The following is a 17438-nucleotide window of genomic DNA, read 5'->3' as shown; positions in this document are numbered from 1 at the left end:
AGAACCCAGACTCGGCGAGGCACATGGCTGCTTAGAAAGGACTACATTTCCCAGCGTTCCTTGCGGCAGGAGCAGTGCCATGTGATTATATTCTGACCAATGGGATGAGGATGGATCCCGGTTTACGCCCTCCAAGAAAAGGCGTGCACTACCCGCTTCCGTTTCCCTTTTGCAGAAGCGGGAGCCACGTGTTTTATAATAAATAGCTGGGCAGAAGGTGTCCCAGAAGACAATGGCGCTGCGGAAGCAGTCAATAAATATTATTATAATTAAAAGACCGTAGCAATACCCCCACCACCAAGACCCCTCACCCAAAAATAGAGAGATTGGAATTGGAAACACGGTATCCAGTTCTGACCACCCTGAAAGCCAGGGCATTATTGCGCTCCTTTTGTCCTAAATGAAGGGCTCCCGGGCAATGTCCTGAAAGCGGCAGATGTCCTCATCTTCCACTGTCCACAGGGCGCAGGGCAGACCGGAATGGTCTATGGGGTCCTGCCCAAAGCCGATGCCAGGGTCCAGGTGTGTTCCCCAGGTGGTCAGGTCAAAGGACACACAGTCATTCTGCCTCCTGTGTTTTGTCCTCGGGCGCCTGGGACCCTCTCTGGTTCCACATGTGATTGTTCAGCCCCAGCTGTACCATCTGTGCATGGTGGATAATGAGGGGTTGCAGTCCTGGGCTCTGAGGGGGTGCAGGTGAGGCTGTAGGGAAGGCTGGTGGCTGTGAGAAGGGCAGTGACGGTGGGAAGGTTGCTGGCTGTGGGGAGGGCAGTGGTGGGGTGCCAGACTGCCACGCGTGCAGGGGCGGCGGCTGCGGGCACCCCTGCCAAGTGGGAAAGGATGGTGGGGCTCCCAGGGGTCCCTGGCCCCCAAAAGGCATTCGAGCCCCAAAGGGTGCCCCAGTCCCAAATGGCATGTGGCTCCCAAAAGCCACCTGGAGCTGCTCCATCTGTGCCTGATAGGACAGGTAGCTCTGGAGGTAGGCCGAGTAGGCCGCGTTCAGGGCCGCTGCCTGCATCCGCTCACTGTCCAGGTGTTGGCTCTGTTCCCGCAGGGCTCGGGCGTCCTGTTCCTTCCTCCACATGGCCTTTCGGGCCTGAAGCCTGTGGGGCCTGAAGGTGTTGGCCACCTTCCTAGCGAAGACCTGGGAGTGTTCGTCCAGCCGCACCAGCCCGGAGAGCAGGCTGGCCGTGTCGGAGCTGAGCTGGGCCGGGGAGCTCTCCAGGGGCAGGAAGGGGATGACACAGTCTGGCGACCCCTGTCGCGTGAGGTTGCTCATCATGGCTTGGTTCACCTGGTGCAGGCTCAGATGACAGTCGAAGTTGGAGGTGAGAAGTAGGATGATGAAAGCTGAGTGGTCTATCGCATCCTGCAGGCAGCTGAGCTCCCCACGCCCGGGCACCTGGAAATCCTCGCAGAAGGTGGCCCCGTCGGGCACACCAAGGGCCTCCAGCTTCTCCCGGACCCGCAGGGCGATGTGCTCGTCCGCCCTGGCATGGAGGATCACAAAGTTATAGAATTTCTGTTCCGATGATGACGATTCCAGGGAGGAAGGGAACAGGGAGGAGGGGGTCAGGTGAGCCGAACAAGGGGCTGATGGAGGAGGAGGAGGAGGAGGGGGAGGGGATGTTTTTGCGGTGGTGGGAGTAGGTGGGCACGGCTTGGTATTTGGAGAGGTGGTGTCTTCTACAGAAAGTTGGAGTGGCGACTGGTCTTTGACAGGGCAGGGGTTTTTGATGGGCTCCATAGTGGGCGACGGGAGAGACTGGGCGCCTGCAGACTCCTCAGTGCACTCCACCGGGTAGTGGCTGCTGGTCTCTGGAGCTGTGGGGGTTTCAGGGAGGCCAGTTGAGGTTGTATCTGGGGCCACTTTGGGAAGCGCAGGGGGTGGGCTGCTTGGCAGCTCTTGGGGGCCGGCAGTCTCCCCCGATGGCGGCCAGCTCATCTCCTCAGGCTCCTGGCAGCCACCGGGGACAGGCTCCAGCACCAGGTTGGCCTGAGGGTCGTCACAGAGCTTGCTGGGCCTGTGTGGGCTGCGGTGCGGACTGAGGAAGGGCATGGTGGGGGACTGGCTGATTTCCAAGTTGCTGGCCAGGGAGGCGGGGCTGTCGGTGGATCGCAGGGAGCGCCCTTGGCTCCAGCCGGTAACACCGTCGATGGGACGCGGGAGGCTCCGGGTCCCAGAGGGTGAAGCCGAGGATGGTGGGAGGCAGTCCAGATTGGACTGGAGCGTCCGGATGCTCCCTGGATCCCCAACAACGTCCCACCCACACCGGTTTCGGGCCTCATCCTGAAGTTCCCCCAGGCGGTGGTCGTCCCTGGAGCTGAGGGTATGGAGGGCTTCCTGGTAGGCCACATCCCGCAGCGAGGCCGGGCACAGCTTCTCCTCAGCCAGCAGGTGGTACAAGCGGGCTACGGTCCAGGACACATCTGGGGGCTCCTCTGGGTCCTCGGTGCTGTCCACACCAGCCCACTGGCGGGCCACCAGCCGGGCCACTGCATCGGCCTTCAGTGCCTCTAGAGAGATCCTGGCCTCAGTTTCCTGGCCCAGCTTCAGGAGGACCATGGCATGCAGGAGGTCCTGCCCTTGGCAGCCTGGGCGTGGGGTCTTCAGTTTGTGTTTCAGATACAAGAGCTTGTCCTGGCCTGCTGCGCCTAGAATGTCGAAGGCACTAGGAAGTGACGGGCCCGTGCAGGCCATGGGCACAGGTGGGTGCAGCCTCGGGCAGCAGAAGCTGGGGGTAATGAAGGCATGTTCCACACTGCCCGCCTTCTGCACGCCCGGCGTCCCCTACGCATTCACTGTTCCAGGTTCCGCGGGAGCTGCCCGAGCAGATCTATAGGAAACAGGAGAGGCAAACATGGTTACCCCCAAGAAAGGTCAGCACGGGAAGGCAGCCCACACCCCCCTCCCTGCTTTCCCATCCTGCCACCCAGACCTAACCAGGTGACCTTCGGCAACTTCCATTTCCTTCTCTGCAAAATGCTATGAGGCCAGCACGATGGCTCACATCTGTGATCTCAGCACTTTGGGAGGCTGAGGCAGGAGGATCACTTAAGCCCAGGACTTCCAAACCAGCCTGGGCAACATAGCCAGACTCTGTCTCTACTAAAAATTTAAAAATTAGCTAGGCCGGGCGCGGTGGCTCACACCTGAAATCCCAGCACATTCGGAGGCCAAGGCTGGGGGATCACCTGAGGTCAGGAGTTTGAGACCAGCCTGAAACCGCGTTTCTTTTTTTTTTTTTTGAGACGGAGTCTCGCGCTGTGTCACCCAGGCTGGAGTGCAGTGGCGCGATCTCGGCTCACTGCAAGCTCCGCCTCCCAGGTTCAGGCCATTCTCCTGCCTCAGCCTCCCAGTAGCTGGGACTACAGGCGCCCGCCACCACGCCCGGCTAGTTTTTTGTATTTTTAGTAGAGACGGGGTTTCACCATGTTAGCCAGGATGGTCTCGATCTCCTGACCTCGTGATCCGCCCGCCTCGGCCTCCCAAAGTGCTGGGATTACAGGCTTGAGCCACCGCGCCCGGCCGTGAAACCGCGTTTCTACTAAAACTACAAAGAGTTAGCCAGGCATGGTGGTGCACACCTGTAATCCCAGCTACTTGGGAAACTGAGGCTGGAGAATCACTGGAACTCAGGAGGTGGAGGCTGCAGTGAGCCAAGATCATGCCACTGCACTCCAGCCTGGGCAGCAGAGTGAAACTCCGGATCAAAAAACAAAAAAAGTAGCTAGGCGTAGGTGGCATGTGCCTGTTGTCCCAGCTACTCCAGAGGCTGGGATGGGAAGACTGCTTAAGCCCAGGAGGTTGAGGCTGCAGTGAGCTAAGATGGAGCCACTGCACTCCAGCCTGGGCAACAGAGCAAGACCCAGTCTCAAAAAAAAAAAAAAAAGTTATCATCTGATACTTACCTGGTGTTACCTGGGAGGTAAACACTATTACACTATTTTCCCCATTTACAGATGAAGAAAGTGAGACACACAGAGGTGATGTCACTTGCCCAAAGTCACACTATCAGCGGATGGCAGAGGATGGATTTGAACCCCAGGCAGTCTGGCTGTGGAGGCTGTGTGCCTAATGGCATACACTTATAGACTTGTTTTGGGCAATTGAGTTGCATTAACACACAGAAACTTCTTAGCTTGATGACTGAAAGCCAGTAGGTGCTCAATACATGCTTGCTAAATAAAGTAGTCAGCCTCGGCTGGGCACGGCAGCTCACACCTATAATCCCAGCACTTTGGGAGCCCGAGGCGGGCGGCTCACCTGAGGTCAGGAGTTCAAGACCAGCCTGGCCAACATGGTGAAACCCCGTCTCTACTAAAAATACAAAAAATTAGCTGGGTGTGGTGGTCCGCGCCTGTAATCCCAGCTACTCAGGAGGCTGAGGTAGTATAATCACTTGAATCTGGGAGGCAGAGGTTGCAGTGAGCCAAGATCATATCACTGCACTCTACCCTGGGCGACAAGAGTGAAACTCTGTCTAAATAAATAAATAAATAAATAAAGTAGTCAGCCTTCTAGATGGTCCTCAAGGACTCAACATCCTGGTATTTGCAGGCTTGAGTAGTCTTTCCAACACTGTCCCAGGGTTGGACTATGAGATTAACAGAATATGGCAAGGGAGCCGGTCGCCACATCTGCTCATTTTTCAAGAGAAGCCAGAGATCTAGATTTTTAGAAATATGCTCACTTTTCTTGGGATGACAATCAATTCCAATATTTTTAAGAAACCTTGTGAGTTGAAAAAAAAGTTTGGGCCAGGCGCAGTGGCTCACGCCTGTAATCCCAGCACTTGGGGAGGCCAAGGCGAGCAAATCATGAGGTCAGATGTCGAGGCCAGCCTGGCCAACATAGTGAAACTCCGTCTCTACTGAAAATACAAAAAATTAGTTGAGCATGGTGGCAGGCGCCTGCAATCCCAGCTACTCGGGAGGCTGAGGCAGGAAAATCACTTGAACTCGGGAGGTGGAGGTTGCAGTGAGCCAAGACTGCACCACTGCACTCCAGCCTGGGCAACAGAGTGAGACTCCATCTAAAAAAAAACAAAAAAAATGTTTGGAGCCAGGCCTGGTGGTGTGTGCCTGTGGTCCCAGCTACTCGGGAGGCTAAGGCAGGAGGATTGCTTGAGCTGAGGAAGTGGAGGCTGCACGGAAGCATACATAGCATTCATTCATTCATTTAAGAAGTAATTTTTTGGCTGGGCACGGTGGCTCATGCATGTAATCCCAGCACTTTGGGAGGCTGAGGCGGGTGGATCACAAGGTCAGGAGTTCAAGACCAGCCTGGCCAACATGGTGAAACCCTGTCTCTACTGGAAAAAAAAAAAAAAAATTTAGCCTGGCATGGTGGCGTGTTCCTCTAATACCAGCTACTCGGGAAGCTGAGGCAGGAGAATTGCTTGAACCCAGGAGGCAGAGGTTGCAGTGAGCCAAGATTGCGCCACTGCACTCCAGCCTGGGCAAAAGAGCAAGACTCCATAAAACAACAAACAAACAAAAAAAGTACTTTTTAGCCAGGTGCGGTGGCTCACGCTGGTAATCCTAACACTTTGGGAAGCCAAGGTGGACAGATCACTCGAGGTCATGAGTTCGAGACCAGCCTGGTCAACACGGTGAAATCCCCATCTCTACTAAAAAAAAAAAAAAATTGCCAGACATAGTGGTGGGCCTGCACTCCCATCTGATTGGGAGGCTGAGGTGACCACGAACTAGTGAGCTGGAGATCACACCACTGCATTCCAGCCTGGATGACAAAGCGAATCCTTATCTTCAAAAAAAAAAAAAAAAAAAAAAGTAATTTTTTCAGCATTTGCCATGTATTGGGAACCAGCGCATATACCAGTACGCAGACAAGGAAAAACAGCAATAGACTCTTCCCTGGTGCAACTGTCTAATGGTATGTTAGTTATATGTAATATATAAGCATCATATATATTACATACAACAATATAATGGGCATGTGTGGATACACACAAACACTTACATGCAACCACTTATTTGAGGACTTACTACGTGCTATATTGTGCACAACTCTGTTCTTTAAACTGGGCATAGTTCTGCTTTAGGACCTTTGCACTGGCTGTTCCCTCTACCTATATCACTGTTACCTGCCAGGTATCCCTGTGGCTTACTCCCTTACCCTTCTTCGTGTTTTTGGTTATGACCTGATCCCAGTGTGCACATCTCCCTTTGACAGGGGCCACAAAATATGGTCCACCAATTTTTTTTTTTTTTTTTTTTTTTCCGTTTTTGAGATGGCGTCTTGCTCTTGTTGCCCAGGCTGAAGTGCAATGGCACGATCTCAGCTCACTGCAACCTCCGCCTCCTGGGTTCAAGCAATTCTTCTGCCTCATCCTCCCAAGGGATTACAGGCATGCACCGCCATGCCTGGTTAATTTTTTATTTTTAGTAGAGATAGGGTTTCTCTGTGTTGGCCAGGCTGGTCTTGAACTCCCGACCTCAGGTGATCCACCTGCCTTGGCCTCCCAAAATGCTGGGATTACAGGCGTGAGCCACTATGTCCAGCCAATTGTTTTTTTGTTTTGTTTTGAGATGGAGTCTCGCTCTGTCACCCAGGCTGCAGTGCAGTAGCGCAATCTCAGCTCACTGCAACCTCCACCTCCCGGGTTCAAGCGATTCTCCTGCTTCAGCCTCCCGAGTAGCTGGAACCACAGGCGCTCGCCACCACACCCAGCTAATTTTTGTACTTTTTATAGAGACAGGGTTTCACCATATTGTCCAGGCTGGTCTCGAACTCCTGACCTTGTGTGATCCACCCACCTCAACCTCCCAAAGTGCTGGGATTACAGGCGTGAGCCACTATGCCCAGCCAATTGCTTTTATAAATAAAGTTTTATTGAAACACAGACATGTTCACTCATTTACATATCATCGATGGCTGCTTTCTCACTAGGGTGATGGAGTCGCTGCAACAGAGACCGTGTGGTCTACAAAGTGGTCACTCTCTGACCCTTGACAGAAAAAGTTGGTAGACACCTGGGTTATGAGACAGGCATGTGATTTTTTTATTTTCCGTTCCACAGAGGGGCAAACATGACCGAGATCACACAGCCAGTGACTGATAGAGCAGCCATTTGATGCCAATGTTTGTAACTATAACACCAAGTGCCTTTCAATTAGTAGGGGCATGATTGGCTATTATCGGTTCAATTTCAATCGTGTCTATCCCCAAAATCATACGTTGAAGTGCCAACCTCCAGTAGCTCAGAATGTGACTTTATTTAGAGAAAAGGCCTTTTTTTGGTTTGTACTTGGCTTTGATGTTTTTGTTTGTTTGTTTGTTTTTGATGTTGAAAGTATTTTTATTTGGCTGGGCGCGATGGCTCATGCCTGTAATCCCAGCACTTTGGGAGGTGGAGGTGAGTTGATCACTTGGGATCAAGAGCTTGAGACCAGTCTGGCCAACATGGTGAAATCCCATCTCCACTAAATATACAAAAATTAGCCAGGCATGGCTGGGCGTGGTGGTTCACGCCTGTAATCCCAGCACTTTGGGAGGCCGAGGTGGGCGGATCACCTAAGGTCAGGAGTTCGAGACCAGCCTGGCTAACATGGTGAAAATCCATCTCTACTAAAAATGCAAAAATTAGCCGGGCGTGGTGGCGGGCGCCTGTAGTCCCAGCTACTCGGGAGGCTGAGGCAGGAGAATGGCGTGAACCTGGGAGGTGGAGCTTGCAGTGAGCCAAGATCGTGCCACTGCACTCCAGCCTGGGTGACAGAGCGAGACTCCATCTCAAAAAAAAAAAAAAAAAAAAAATTAGCCAGGCATGGTGGTGCGTGCCTTTAATCCCAGCTACTCAGGAGGCTGAGGTGGGAGGACTGGTTGAGCCTGGGAGGTTGAGGCTGCAGCAAGCAAGCTAAGATCTTACCACTGCACTCCAGCCTGGGCAACAGAGCCAGACCCTGCATCAAAAAAAGAAAAGGCAGCGGACACTTAGATACAGACATAGAGCTGCACAGAAGGAAGATTATGTGAGGAGACCCAGGGAGAAGGCGGCTGTCTGCAAGCTAAGGAGAGTCCTCAGAAGGAACCAACCCTACGACACCTCGATCTTGGACTTCCAGCCTCCGTAACTGTGAGAGAATCAATTTCTGTTGTTTAAGCCATCCGATCTGGGGCACTTTATTACCGCAGCCATAGCAGCTAATACACTGCAGACACTCGCTGTCTAGACCAGCCTAAACACTCTGTCTGTGTTGTCCAGTATGGGAGCCCCCAGCTACCTGTGCCTACTGGGCACCTGAAATAGGGCTGTGATAGTGAAGAGGCTCTGAATTTTAATTTTTTTTGAGATGAAGTCTCGCCCGGCCACATGTTCTCACTTCTAAGTGTGAGTGAATCATTGAGTTCACAAAGACACAAAGAAGTGAACAACAGGGCCGGGCACAGTGGCTCACGCCTGTAATCCCAGCACTTTGGGAGGCCGAGGAAGGTGGATCGCCTGAGGTCAGGAGTTCAAGACTATCCTGGCCAACATGGTAAAATCCCATCTCTACTAAAAATACAAAAATTAGCCAGGTGTGGTGGTGGGTGCCTGTAGTCCTAGCTACTAGGGGAGGCTGAGGTGGGAGAATCACCTGAACCCAAGAAGTAGAGGCTGGAGTGAGCAGAGATCAAACCACTGCACTCCCACCTGGGCGACAGAGCGAGACTCTGTCTCCAAAAAAAAAAAAGGGGAACAAAAATACCGGAGCCTGCTTAAGGGTGGTGGAGGTGAGGAGGAGGAAGAGGATCTAAAAACTGCCTATTAGGGTCCGGCACGGTGGCTCACGCCTGTAATCCTAGCACTTTGGGAGGCTCAGGTGTGTGGATTGCCAGAGCTCAGGAGTTCAAGACCAGCCTGGGCAACATGGTAAAACCCGGTATCTACTAAAATACAAAAAAATTAGCTGGGTGTAGCAGTGTGCACCTGTAATCCCAGCTGCTTGGGAGGCTGAGGCGGAAGAATTGCTAGAACCTGGGAGGCGGAGGTTGCAGTGAGCCTAAATGGCACCACTGCACTCCAGCCTGGGTGACACAGTGAGCCCCCGTCTCAAAAAAACAAACAGACAAAAAACTACCTGTCAGGTACGACAATTATTACCTGTGTGATGAAATAATCTGTACACGAAAACCTGCGACATGCCATTCACCTATATAACAAACCTGGACATGTACCTGTTAATTTTCGTATTTTTGTACACACTGGGTCTCCCCATGTTGCCTAGGCTCAAGCGATCCTCCCATCTTGGCCTCCCAAAGTGTTGGGATTACAGGCGTGAGCCACCGCAGCCGGCATTTTATCTAATTTTTAATTAATTAAGGCAGGGTGCAGTGGCTCATGCCTGTAATCCCAGCACTATAGGGGGCAGAGGTAGGAGGATCTCTTGAGCCCAAGGGTTCAAGACCAGCCTGGGCAACAGTGAGACCCATCTCTACAAAAAATAAAAATAGGCCGGGCGCGGTGGCTCACGCCTGTAATCCCAGCACTTTGGGAGGCTGAGGCAGGTGGATCACCTGAGGGCAGAAGTTCGAGACCAGCCTAGCCAACACAGTGAAACTCTGTCTCTACTAAAAATAAAAAAAATTAGCAGGGCGTGGTGGTGGGTGCTGGTAATCCTAGCTACTCGGGAGTCTGAGACAGGAGAATCACTTGAACCAGGGGGGCAGGGGTTGCAGTGAGCCAAGAATACACCATTGCACTCCAGCCTTGGCAACAAGAGCAAAACTCTGTCTCAAAACAAACAAGCAAATAAATAAAATAAAAATAAAAATAATTAGCTGGGTGGGGTGGTACATGCCTGCATCCCAGCTACTTGGGAGGCAGAGGTCAGAGGATCGCCTGAGCCCAGGAGATCGACGCTGCAGTGAGCGGAGATCGAGGCTGCAGTGAGCAGAGATCGCGCCACTGCACTCCAGCCTAGGCAACAGAGTCTCAAAAACAGCAAAACAAAAAAGGTATGCAAGATGCCTCATTCATAATATTTTATAATGAAACATGTTGGGTATATTGAATTAAATATAATTTATTATTAAATGCATTTACATATTGGATTAATAAAATGTATCATTAGGATTAATTTTTGTTTTTATTATTTTTTCTTTTTTCGAGGTGGAGTCTTGCTTCATTGCCCAGGCTGGAGTGCAGTGGGGCGATCTCGACTCACTGCAACCTCTGCCTCCTGGGTTCAACCGATTCTCTTTCCTCAGCCTTCTGGGCAGCTGGGATTACAGGCATCCGCCATCATACCTGGCTAATTTTTTTTTTTTTTTTTTGAGACGGAGTCCCACTTTGTTGCCAGGCTGGAGTGCAATGGTGCGATCTTGGCTCACTGCAACCTCCACCTCCTGGGTTCAAGCAATTCTCCTGCCTCAGCCTCCCAAGTAGCTGGGACTACAGGTGCGCGCCACCATGCCCAGCTAATTTTTGTATTTTTAGTAGGGACGGGGTTTCACCATGTTGGCCAGGATGGTCTTGATCTCTTGACCTCATGATCTGCCTGCCTTGGCCTCCAAAATTCTGGGATTACAGGCGTGAGCCATCGTGCCTGGCCTTATTTTTGTATTTTTAGTAGAGACGGGGTTTCACCATGTTGGCCAGGCTGGTCTGAAACTCCTGACCTTAAATAATCCACCCACCTTGGCCTCCCAAACTGCTGGGATTTCAGATGTTAGCCACCGCACCCAACCTCAGTAAAATATATGTATATATATATATTTTTAGGCTGGGCTCGGTGGCTCACGCCTGTAATCCCAACACTTTGGGAGTCTGAGGTGGGCAGATCACAAGGTCAGGAGATCGAGACCATCCTGGCTAACACGGTGAAACCCCGTCTCTACTAAAAATATAAAAAATTAGCTAGGCGTGGCAGTGGGAGCCTGTAGTCCCAGCTACTCCGGAGGCTGAGGCAGAAGAATCACTTGAACCCAGGAGGTGAGAGGTTGCGGTGAGCCGAGATCATGCCACTGCACTCCAGCCTGGGCAACAGAGTGAGACTGTGTCTCAAAAAATAAATAAATATATGTGTGTGTGTGTGTGTGTATTTAACTTCAGAGACTTCTGGACAACCCCACTGGCAAAGCAATGTGAGACTCAAATTACTTTGAATTCATTGCCAACATTGAACAGAGACTTTGTATACAACTCCGGCATTCCGGATTCTCTCAGAAAATCAAAGATCCGGCCACACTGGGCCCACGTTCCCACGGGGCAACAATCCGCAGTGAGAGAAGTTCAAGTCCTTCCATCTGAGGGCTAAGGCCTGCCCTGTTGACCCCACACCCATCTGAAATGAGTCAGTCCCAGGGCAAGCGAGAGCAACAGGTAGAAGCTTGCCCTTGGGATTCAAGTCACACCCAGGCTGTGACCCCAAATGCTATGGCAATTTAAAATGCCCTCAGTCTCCATGCAGTGAAATGTGGGAGGGTGAATGAGTTCACGTACAGGGACTTCGAGACAGAGCCCTCATGCTCTGTCACCCAGGGCAGAGTGCAGTAGTGCAACTCAGCTCACTCGCAACCTCCACTCCAGGGTTCAAGTGTCCTCTTAACTCCAGCTGGCCCCAAGCAGCTTGGATTACAGGTGAGTGCCGCCATGCACGGCTAATTTTTGTAATTGTATTTATTTATTTATTGAGACGGAGTCTTGCTCTATCACCCAGGGTTGAGTGCAGTGGCTCGATCTCACTGCTACCTCCTCACCTCTCAGGTCTGCTGACTCTCCTGCCTCTTCCCAAGTAGCTGGGACTACAGGTGTGGGCCACCACGCCTGCCAATTTTTTTTTTTTTTTTTTTTTTGATATGGAGTTTCACTCCATGCAGGCTGGAGTGCAATGGCATGATCTTAGCTCACCGCAACCTCCACCTCCTCAGGTTCAAGTAAGGCGTGATTCTCCTGCCTCAGGTTCCTCCTGACTCAGCTGTGACTACACCAGGGGCCAACATGCCCAGCTAATTTTTTTTTTGAGGTGGAGTTTCGCTTCTGCTGCCCAGAGAAGGAGTGCAGGCATGCTCAGCTAACTACAACCTCCAACTCCTGTCTCTGCCATTCCCGGCCTCAGCCTCCCAAGTGCTGGGGGTTGCTAGGCACCAACACCACACGATTTTTTGTATTTTAGTGGTGAGATCGGTTTCATCAGTGGCTGGTGGCTGGCCCCGCAACCTGACCAGGTGACGTTCAGCCCCAAAGGTGGATGGTGGAAAGACCGGCCAAGGCCACATTCTTTTTTTTTTTGAGATGGAGTCAAGCCACTGCACCTGACTTTTTTGTATTTTTAGTAGTAGGGTTTTGCCACGTTGGTCAGGCTGGTCTCAAACTCCTGACCTCAGACAATCTGCTCACCTTAGCCTTCCAAAGTGCTGGGATTACAGGTGTAAGCCACGGCACCCAGCTAATTTTTGTAATTTTAGTAGAGACAGGGTTTCAGACCGTCGACCAGGCTGGTCTCGAACTCCTGACCCCAATCGATCTGCCCGCCTTGGCCTCCCAGAGTGCTCAGATTACAGGCATGAGCCATTGCGCCCAGCCTGTATAGGACTCTTAAAGCAGTGCCTGGCACATGTGTGCTCCATGAACATTAGCACGCAAGACTGAAACCTCCTGGCAAGAAGGGCTCAGGGGAGTTTTGCAGAAAACACAACAAAGCCAGTCAGACTTAGAATCATCAAGGCAGGACCACCCCCACCTGTATGCCTGGCAAATCTCTAAAATCACGTGGTCTTTCTTCTCCTTCTCTCTGCCCATGGGCCTGAACTCAACCCTATTTCATTGACTGCCCCAGCTTCCCCTGCCCGCCTCCCCTGCCCGCTGCCACCTCCACCTTCTGGAGACCTGGAGAGTTTCATTTCTCACTGTCCATGGCTGGGACAAAGTCCACTCCTCACTCTGAAGAGCAGGCGCCTGGCGGGACAAAAACACCCACAGGGTAGGGGCGTTCTGGCTCTGCCACCTGCCGGCTTGTGCAGTCTGTTTCTCAGCCTCCGTTTCCTCATTTATAACACCCACAAGAACTGGTACTTAGGATGAATAGGAGTCTGTTTTGAAACTTCGATGCAAAAATATGGTTAAAAAGTTTACATCAGTGCCCAGGAAGGAGCAAGAGCTTGATATAATAATGTTAGTGTGACAATAAATGTTGACGGGCTTTTTCTCTTCCTCTTCCTTTTTTAAAAAAATTTTGATTTTTAATTTCATTTCTTTCTTTCTTTCTTTTTTTTTTTTTGAGACGGAGTCTCGCTGTGTCGCCCAGGCTGGAGTGCAGTGGCGCGGTCTCGGCTCACGGCAACCTCCGCCTCTTGGGTTCAAGCAGTTCTCCTGCCTCATCCTCCTGAGTGGCTGGGATTACAGCACGCGCCACCACGCCTGGCTAATTTTTGTATTTTTAGTAGACACCGGGTTTCACCATGTTGGCCAGGCTGGTCTCAAACTCCTGACCTCAGGTGATCTGCCTGGGATTACAGGCGTGAGCCACTGTGCCCGGCCCCTATTTCATTTTTTTTTTTAGAGACAGGGTCTCACTCTGTCACCCAGGCTGGAGTGCAGTGGTGGGATCATGGCTCACTGCAGCCTTGAACTCCTGGGCTCAAGCGATCCTCTGACCTCAGCCTCCTGAGTAGCTGGGACTACAGGTGTGTGGCACCACACCTGGCTAATTTTTGTATTTTTGGTAGAGACAGGGTCTCACCTATGTTACCCAGGCTCCTGGGCTCAAGCAATCCTCCTGCCTCAGCCTCCCAAAGTGTTGGGATTATAGGCATAAACACTGCACCTGGCTAACTTTCTTTTTGAATTTTTTTGTAGAAATGGAGTCTTGCTATGTTGCCCAGGCTTGTCTTGAACCCCTGGGCTCAAGCGATCCTCCCACCTCGTCCTTTTTAAATGTTTTAACCGCATCTGAAACGTGCCCTTCTCTCCCACTCTTCCTCCCACACTGTCATACAGTCTTTCATGCGTTGCGTATGCATTTATTGAGCATCTACTCGGTCCAGGAACTGTTCAAAGTGCCACTGCATATCAAGGCAAGCACATCCGCTCTCACAGAGCTTCTAGTCTGGTTCAGGGAGACCAACAGTAAGTGGGAAAATAACCCAAGATCATTTCAGAGAATGAAAAGTACTGTGAAAGCCATGAGCTGGGGGCTGTGTGGCTCTGAGAGACTGGCTGGGAAGGGGCTACAGGGGACCATGGTGGTCAAGGGAGGCCTTTGGGGACAGGAGGTGACATTGAGCTGAGACCTGAACGAGCTGAGGGAGGAGGCTGGGTGGAGATCAGGGAGGAAAGCTCCCGGAAGGTGAAGCCACCTGCCCAAAGGCCCTGGGGCAGGATTGCGCCTGGCTAGCTGGAGGAACAGTGAGGAAATCCATGTGACTGGATAACCGTTAGGAGGGGGAGAAAGGAAGAAGGTGTGGGGTGGTATAGGGTGTGAGGTTGGGATCCTGGGTCTCAGGGAAGAATTCGGGGTGTCAGGAAGGAATTTGGGATGTTGGGGAGGGATCCTGGGTGTCAGGGAGGAATCTGGGGTATTGGGGAGGGATCCTGGGTATTGGGGAAGAATCCAGGGTGTCAGGAGGGATCCTTGGTGTCACGGAGGAATTTGGGGTGTCCGGGAGGAATCTGGGGTATTGGGGAAGGATCCTGCAGGTCAGGGAGGAATTTTGGGTGTCAGGGAGAAATTCAGGGTGTTGAAATATCGGGTGTCAGGTAGGAAGCTTGGGGCTCAGGAATTTGGGGTGAGGAAGAATATGGGGTTTCAGGTAGGCATCCTGGGTGTTGGGGAGGAATCGGGGGTTTGGGGGAGGGGTCAGGCTGTAGGGGAGGAAACCGGGGTGCTGGGGAGGATCCCGACAGTTGGGGAGGATCTGGGCCACCAGCAAGGAGAGCTGGAGGTTGAGGGGAACGTCAACCTCCCAACGCGCGGCGCCAGGCCTCCCCGGGGGCCTAAGAGGGAGGCCAGGTGGCCTGGAGTCCTGGCGAGCGGCGCGGGCGCGGGGCCACCCTCCACACCCCCGACACTTTCTCCACCTCTGGCTAGTCCTCGCCGCTTCCCCACCTACCAGAGATCCAGGGCTGCCGGCTGCGCCACTGGGTCCTAGGGTCCTGGGGTCCTGGGGTCCTGGGGGCCGGGACTTCTGCGGAGGTTCCTGCAGACCTCAGCGCGCTGAGGGCGCTGGCTCCACCCCGCGGCTCCCGCCCTTGGAAGGAAACGCACCGCCCCTTCCGCGTCCTGGGTGGGTGTGGGACGTGAGGTCACGGTTTCGGAGTCCTGCCCCGCAGCACCGGGAAAGTCCCCGGGGCGCCCCGCACCCGTGCCCTCTCTTCCCAGCCCTTGCGGTCACGTTCAGCAAGTGTGAGCACCTACTGTGTGCAGGGGGCCAGAAGAACTCGCATCTGCCCTGGGGAGCCCACAGTCATCTGGGCTGGGGGCCCAGATGAGAAAGTAATCACAACTGGAAAGTAGGATAATCTCCGTTAGTGATAGGTGCTTTCCAGGAAATAAATGTAGCAGCTGTTTTTATTTTTACTTCTACTATTTTATTTATTTTATTTTATTTTATTTTATTTTTCCCCGAGACGGAGTTTCACTCTTGTTGCCCAGGCTGGAGTGCAGTGGCGTGATCTCAGCTCACTGCAACCTCCGCCTTCCCGGGTTCAGGCGATTCTCCTGCCTCAGCTTCCCGAGTAGCTGGGATTACAGGTGACATGTGCCACCACGCCTGGCAAATTTTGTATTTTTAGTAGAGACGGGGTTTCTCCACGTTGGTGAGGGTGGTCTCGAACTCCTGACCTCAAGTGATCCACTCACCTCGGTCTCCCAAAATGCTGGGATTACAGGTGTGAGCCACCATGCCCGGGTTCCCCTGACTTTTTTTTTTTTTTTTTTTACTCTATGACTCAGGCTGGAGTGCAGTGGTGCGACCTCGGCTCACTGCAAACTCCATCTCCTGGGTTCAAGCAATTTTCTTGCCTAAGCCTCCTGAGTAGCTGGGATTACAGGCACGTGCTGCCACACCCGGCTCATTTTTGTATTTTTACTTGAGACGGGGTTTTACCATGTTGGCCAGGCTGGTCTCGAACTCTTGACCTCAGATGATGGGCCCACCTCAGCCTCCCAAAGTGCTGGGATTACAGGCGTGAGCCACCACGCCCGGCCTAATTTTATTATAATAATTATTCTTATTATTATAGGGGTCTCCCTATCTTGCCCAGGCTGCTCTTAAACTTCAGGCTCAAGCAATCCTCCCGTCTCAGAGTGTAAGTGCTGGGATTACAGGTGTGAGCCACCGCACCCGGCCTATAACATTATTTTTATCACCACGATAAATAAGATCTAATAATCACAGTGATTTTGCAGTGGTGACAAGTGTCAGTTGTGTTTCTGGTTGCAATGCAATCTGAAAGTATCTGTGGCTTTTATTAGGGACAAAGGGACAAAGTCCCAGGTCCCGGGCGGGGTTGCCTCTATTAATACCAATGAGGAAAATGGTAATTATCAGTTGGTGAGTCAGTGAAAATAGATGGCCGGCTGCGGTGGTCGCCTGTGTAATCCCAGCACCCTTTGGGAGGCCGACTGGCGGATCATCAATGAGGCCAGAGATCGAGACCATCTCCAGCCACACGGTGAAACCTGTCTCTACTAAAAATACAAAAAAAAAAACTAGCCGGGCGAGGTGGCGGGGCACCAGTAGTCCCAGCTACTCGGGAGGCTGAGGCAGGAGAATGCATGTGAACCTGGGAGCGTTTTTCAGGAGCTTGCAGTGAGCCAGAGATCTGGCCACTGCACTCCAGCCTGGTGACAATAGAAAATTGCCCAATAAATAAATAAATAAATAAATATGTGAATTTTTTTTTCCCCATCAGAGTTCACAGACACCCTGAATACCCCCAAGAGACTCAGGGACCCCAGGCTGAAGTTTACCTAAAAGTTCTTGTGGGGAGATAGCAATGGAAGTTACGTTGATGTCAAATCTCCCACAGTTCCCCTCATTGAGTACCTCTCTCCAGTGAGGGATAAATTTTATTGAGCACTGACTGTGTTCCAGGCATGTCTAGGCTCTGGGAATACAGTAGGAAGACAGAATGGCAATTCTTCTTGTCTCCATAGGTTGGTAGGGGAGAGAATGTTAAGCACATCCTCCTGGCCTCTCTGTCTCCCATCCCCAGTATTACCAATTCAAGGAGTGTCTCATAGGTGCTTGTCCGCATGCAAAACTGCGCCCAGACTCTTTTTTTTTTTTTTTGAGACAGAGTCTCACCAGTCACACCAGGCTGGAGATGGCACAATCTTGGCTCACTGCACCAGCCTCCCTGGTTCAAGTGATTCTCCTGCCTCAGCCTCCCAAGTAGCTGGGAGACAGGTGCACTTCCCCACACCTGGCTTTCAATTTTTTGTATTTTAGTAGAGACAGGGTTTCACCATATGTGGGCCAGTGGGATGGT

The 17438-nt window shown here is 52.1% G+C and overlaps 1 protein-coding gene across 1 annotated transcript; it reads right to left on the bottom strand.

Annotated features, from left to right (window-relative positions):
- Positions 1-239: 239 nt before the first annotated feature.
- On the bottom strand, positions 240-15215 carry TICAM1 (toll like receptor adaptor molecule 1). The gene is made up of 2 exons (XM_003919583.5): positions 15056-15215; positions 240-2837 (listed from the first exon to the last, which is right to left on the bottom strand). The coding sequence occupies exon 2, from the start codon at positions 2699-2701 to the stop codon at positions 560-562; it is 2142 nt and encodes a 713-aa protein (XP_003919632.3). The 5' UTR covers positions 2702-2837; positions 15056-15215; the 3' UTR covers positions 240-559.
- Positions 15216-17438: the final 2223 nt, after the last annotated feature.

The sequence above is a fragment of the Papio anubis genome, chromosome 20, assembly GCF_008728515.1.
Source record: "Papio anubis isolate 15944 chromosome 20, Panubis1.0, whole genome shotgun sequence".
NCBI classification, from domain to species: Eukaryota; Metazoa; Chordata; class Mammalia; order Primates; family Cercopithecidae; genus Papio; species Papio anubis.
Note: the sequence above shows the minus strand (reverse complement) of the source record. Positions and strands in the feature narration are given on the sequence as shown.

Coding starts and splice junctions, on each gene's coding strand:
- TICAM1 (XM_003919583.5), bottom strand. CDS start 2,701: ATGGCCTGCACGGGCCCGTCACTTCCTAGTGCCTTCGACATTCTAGGC.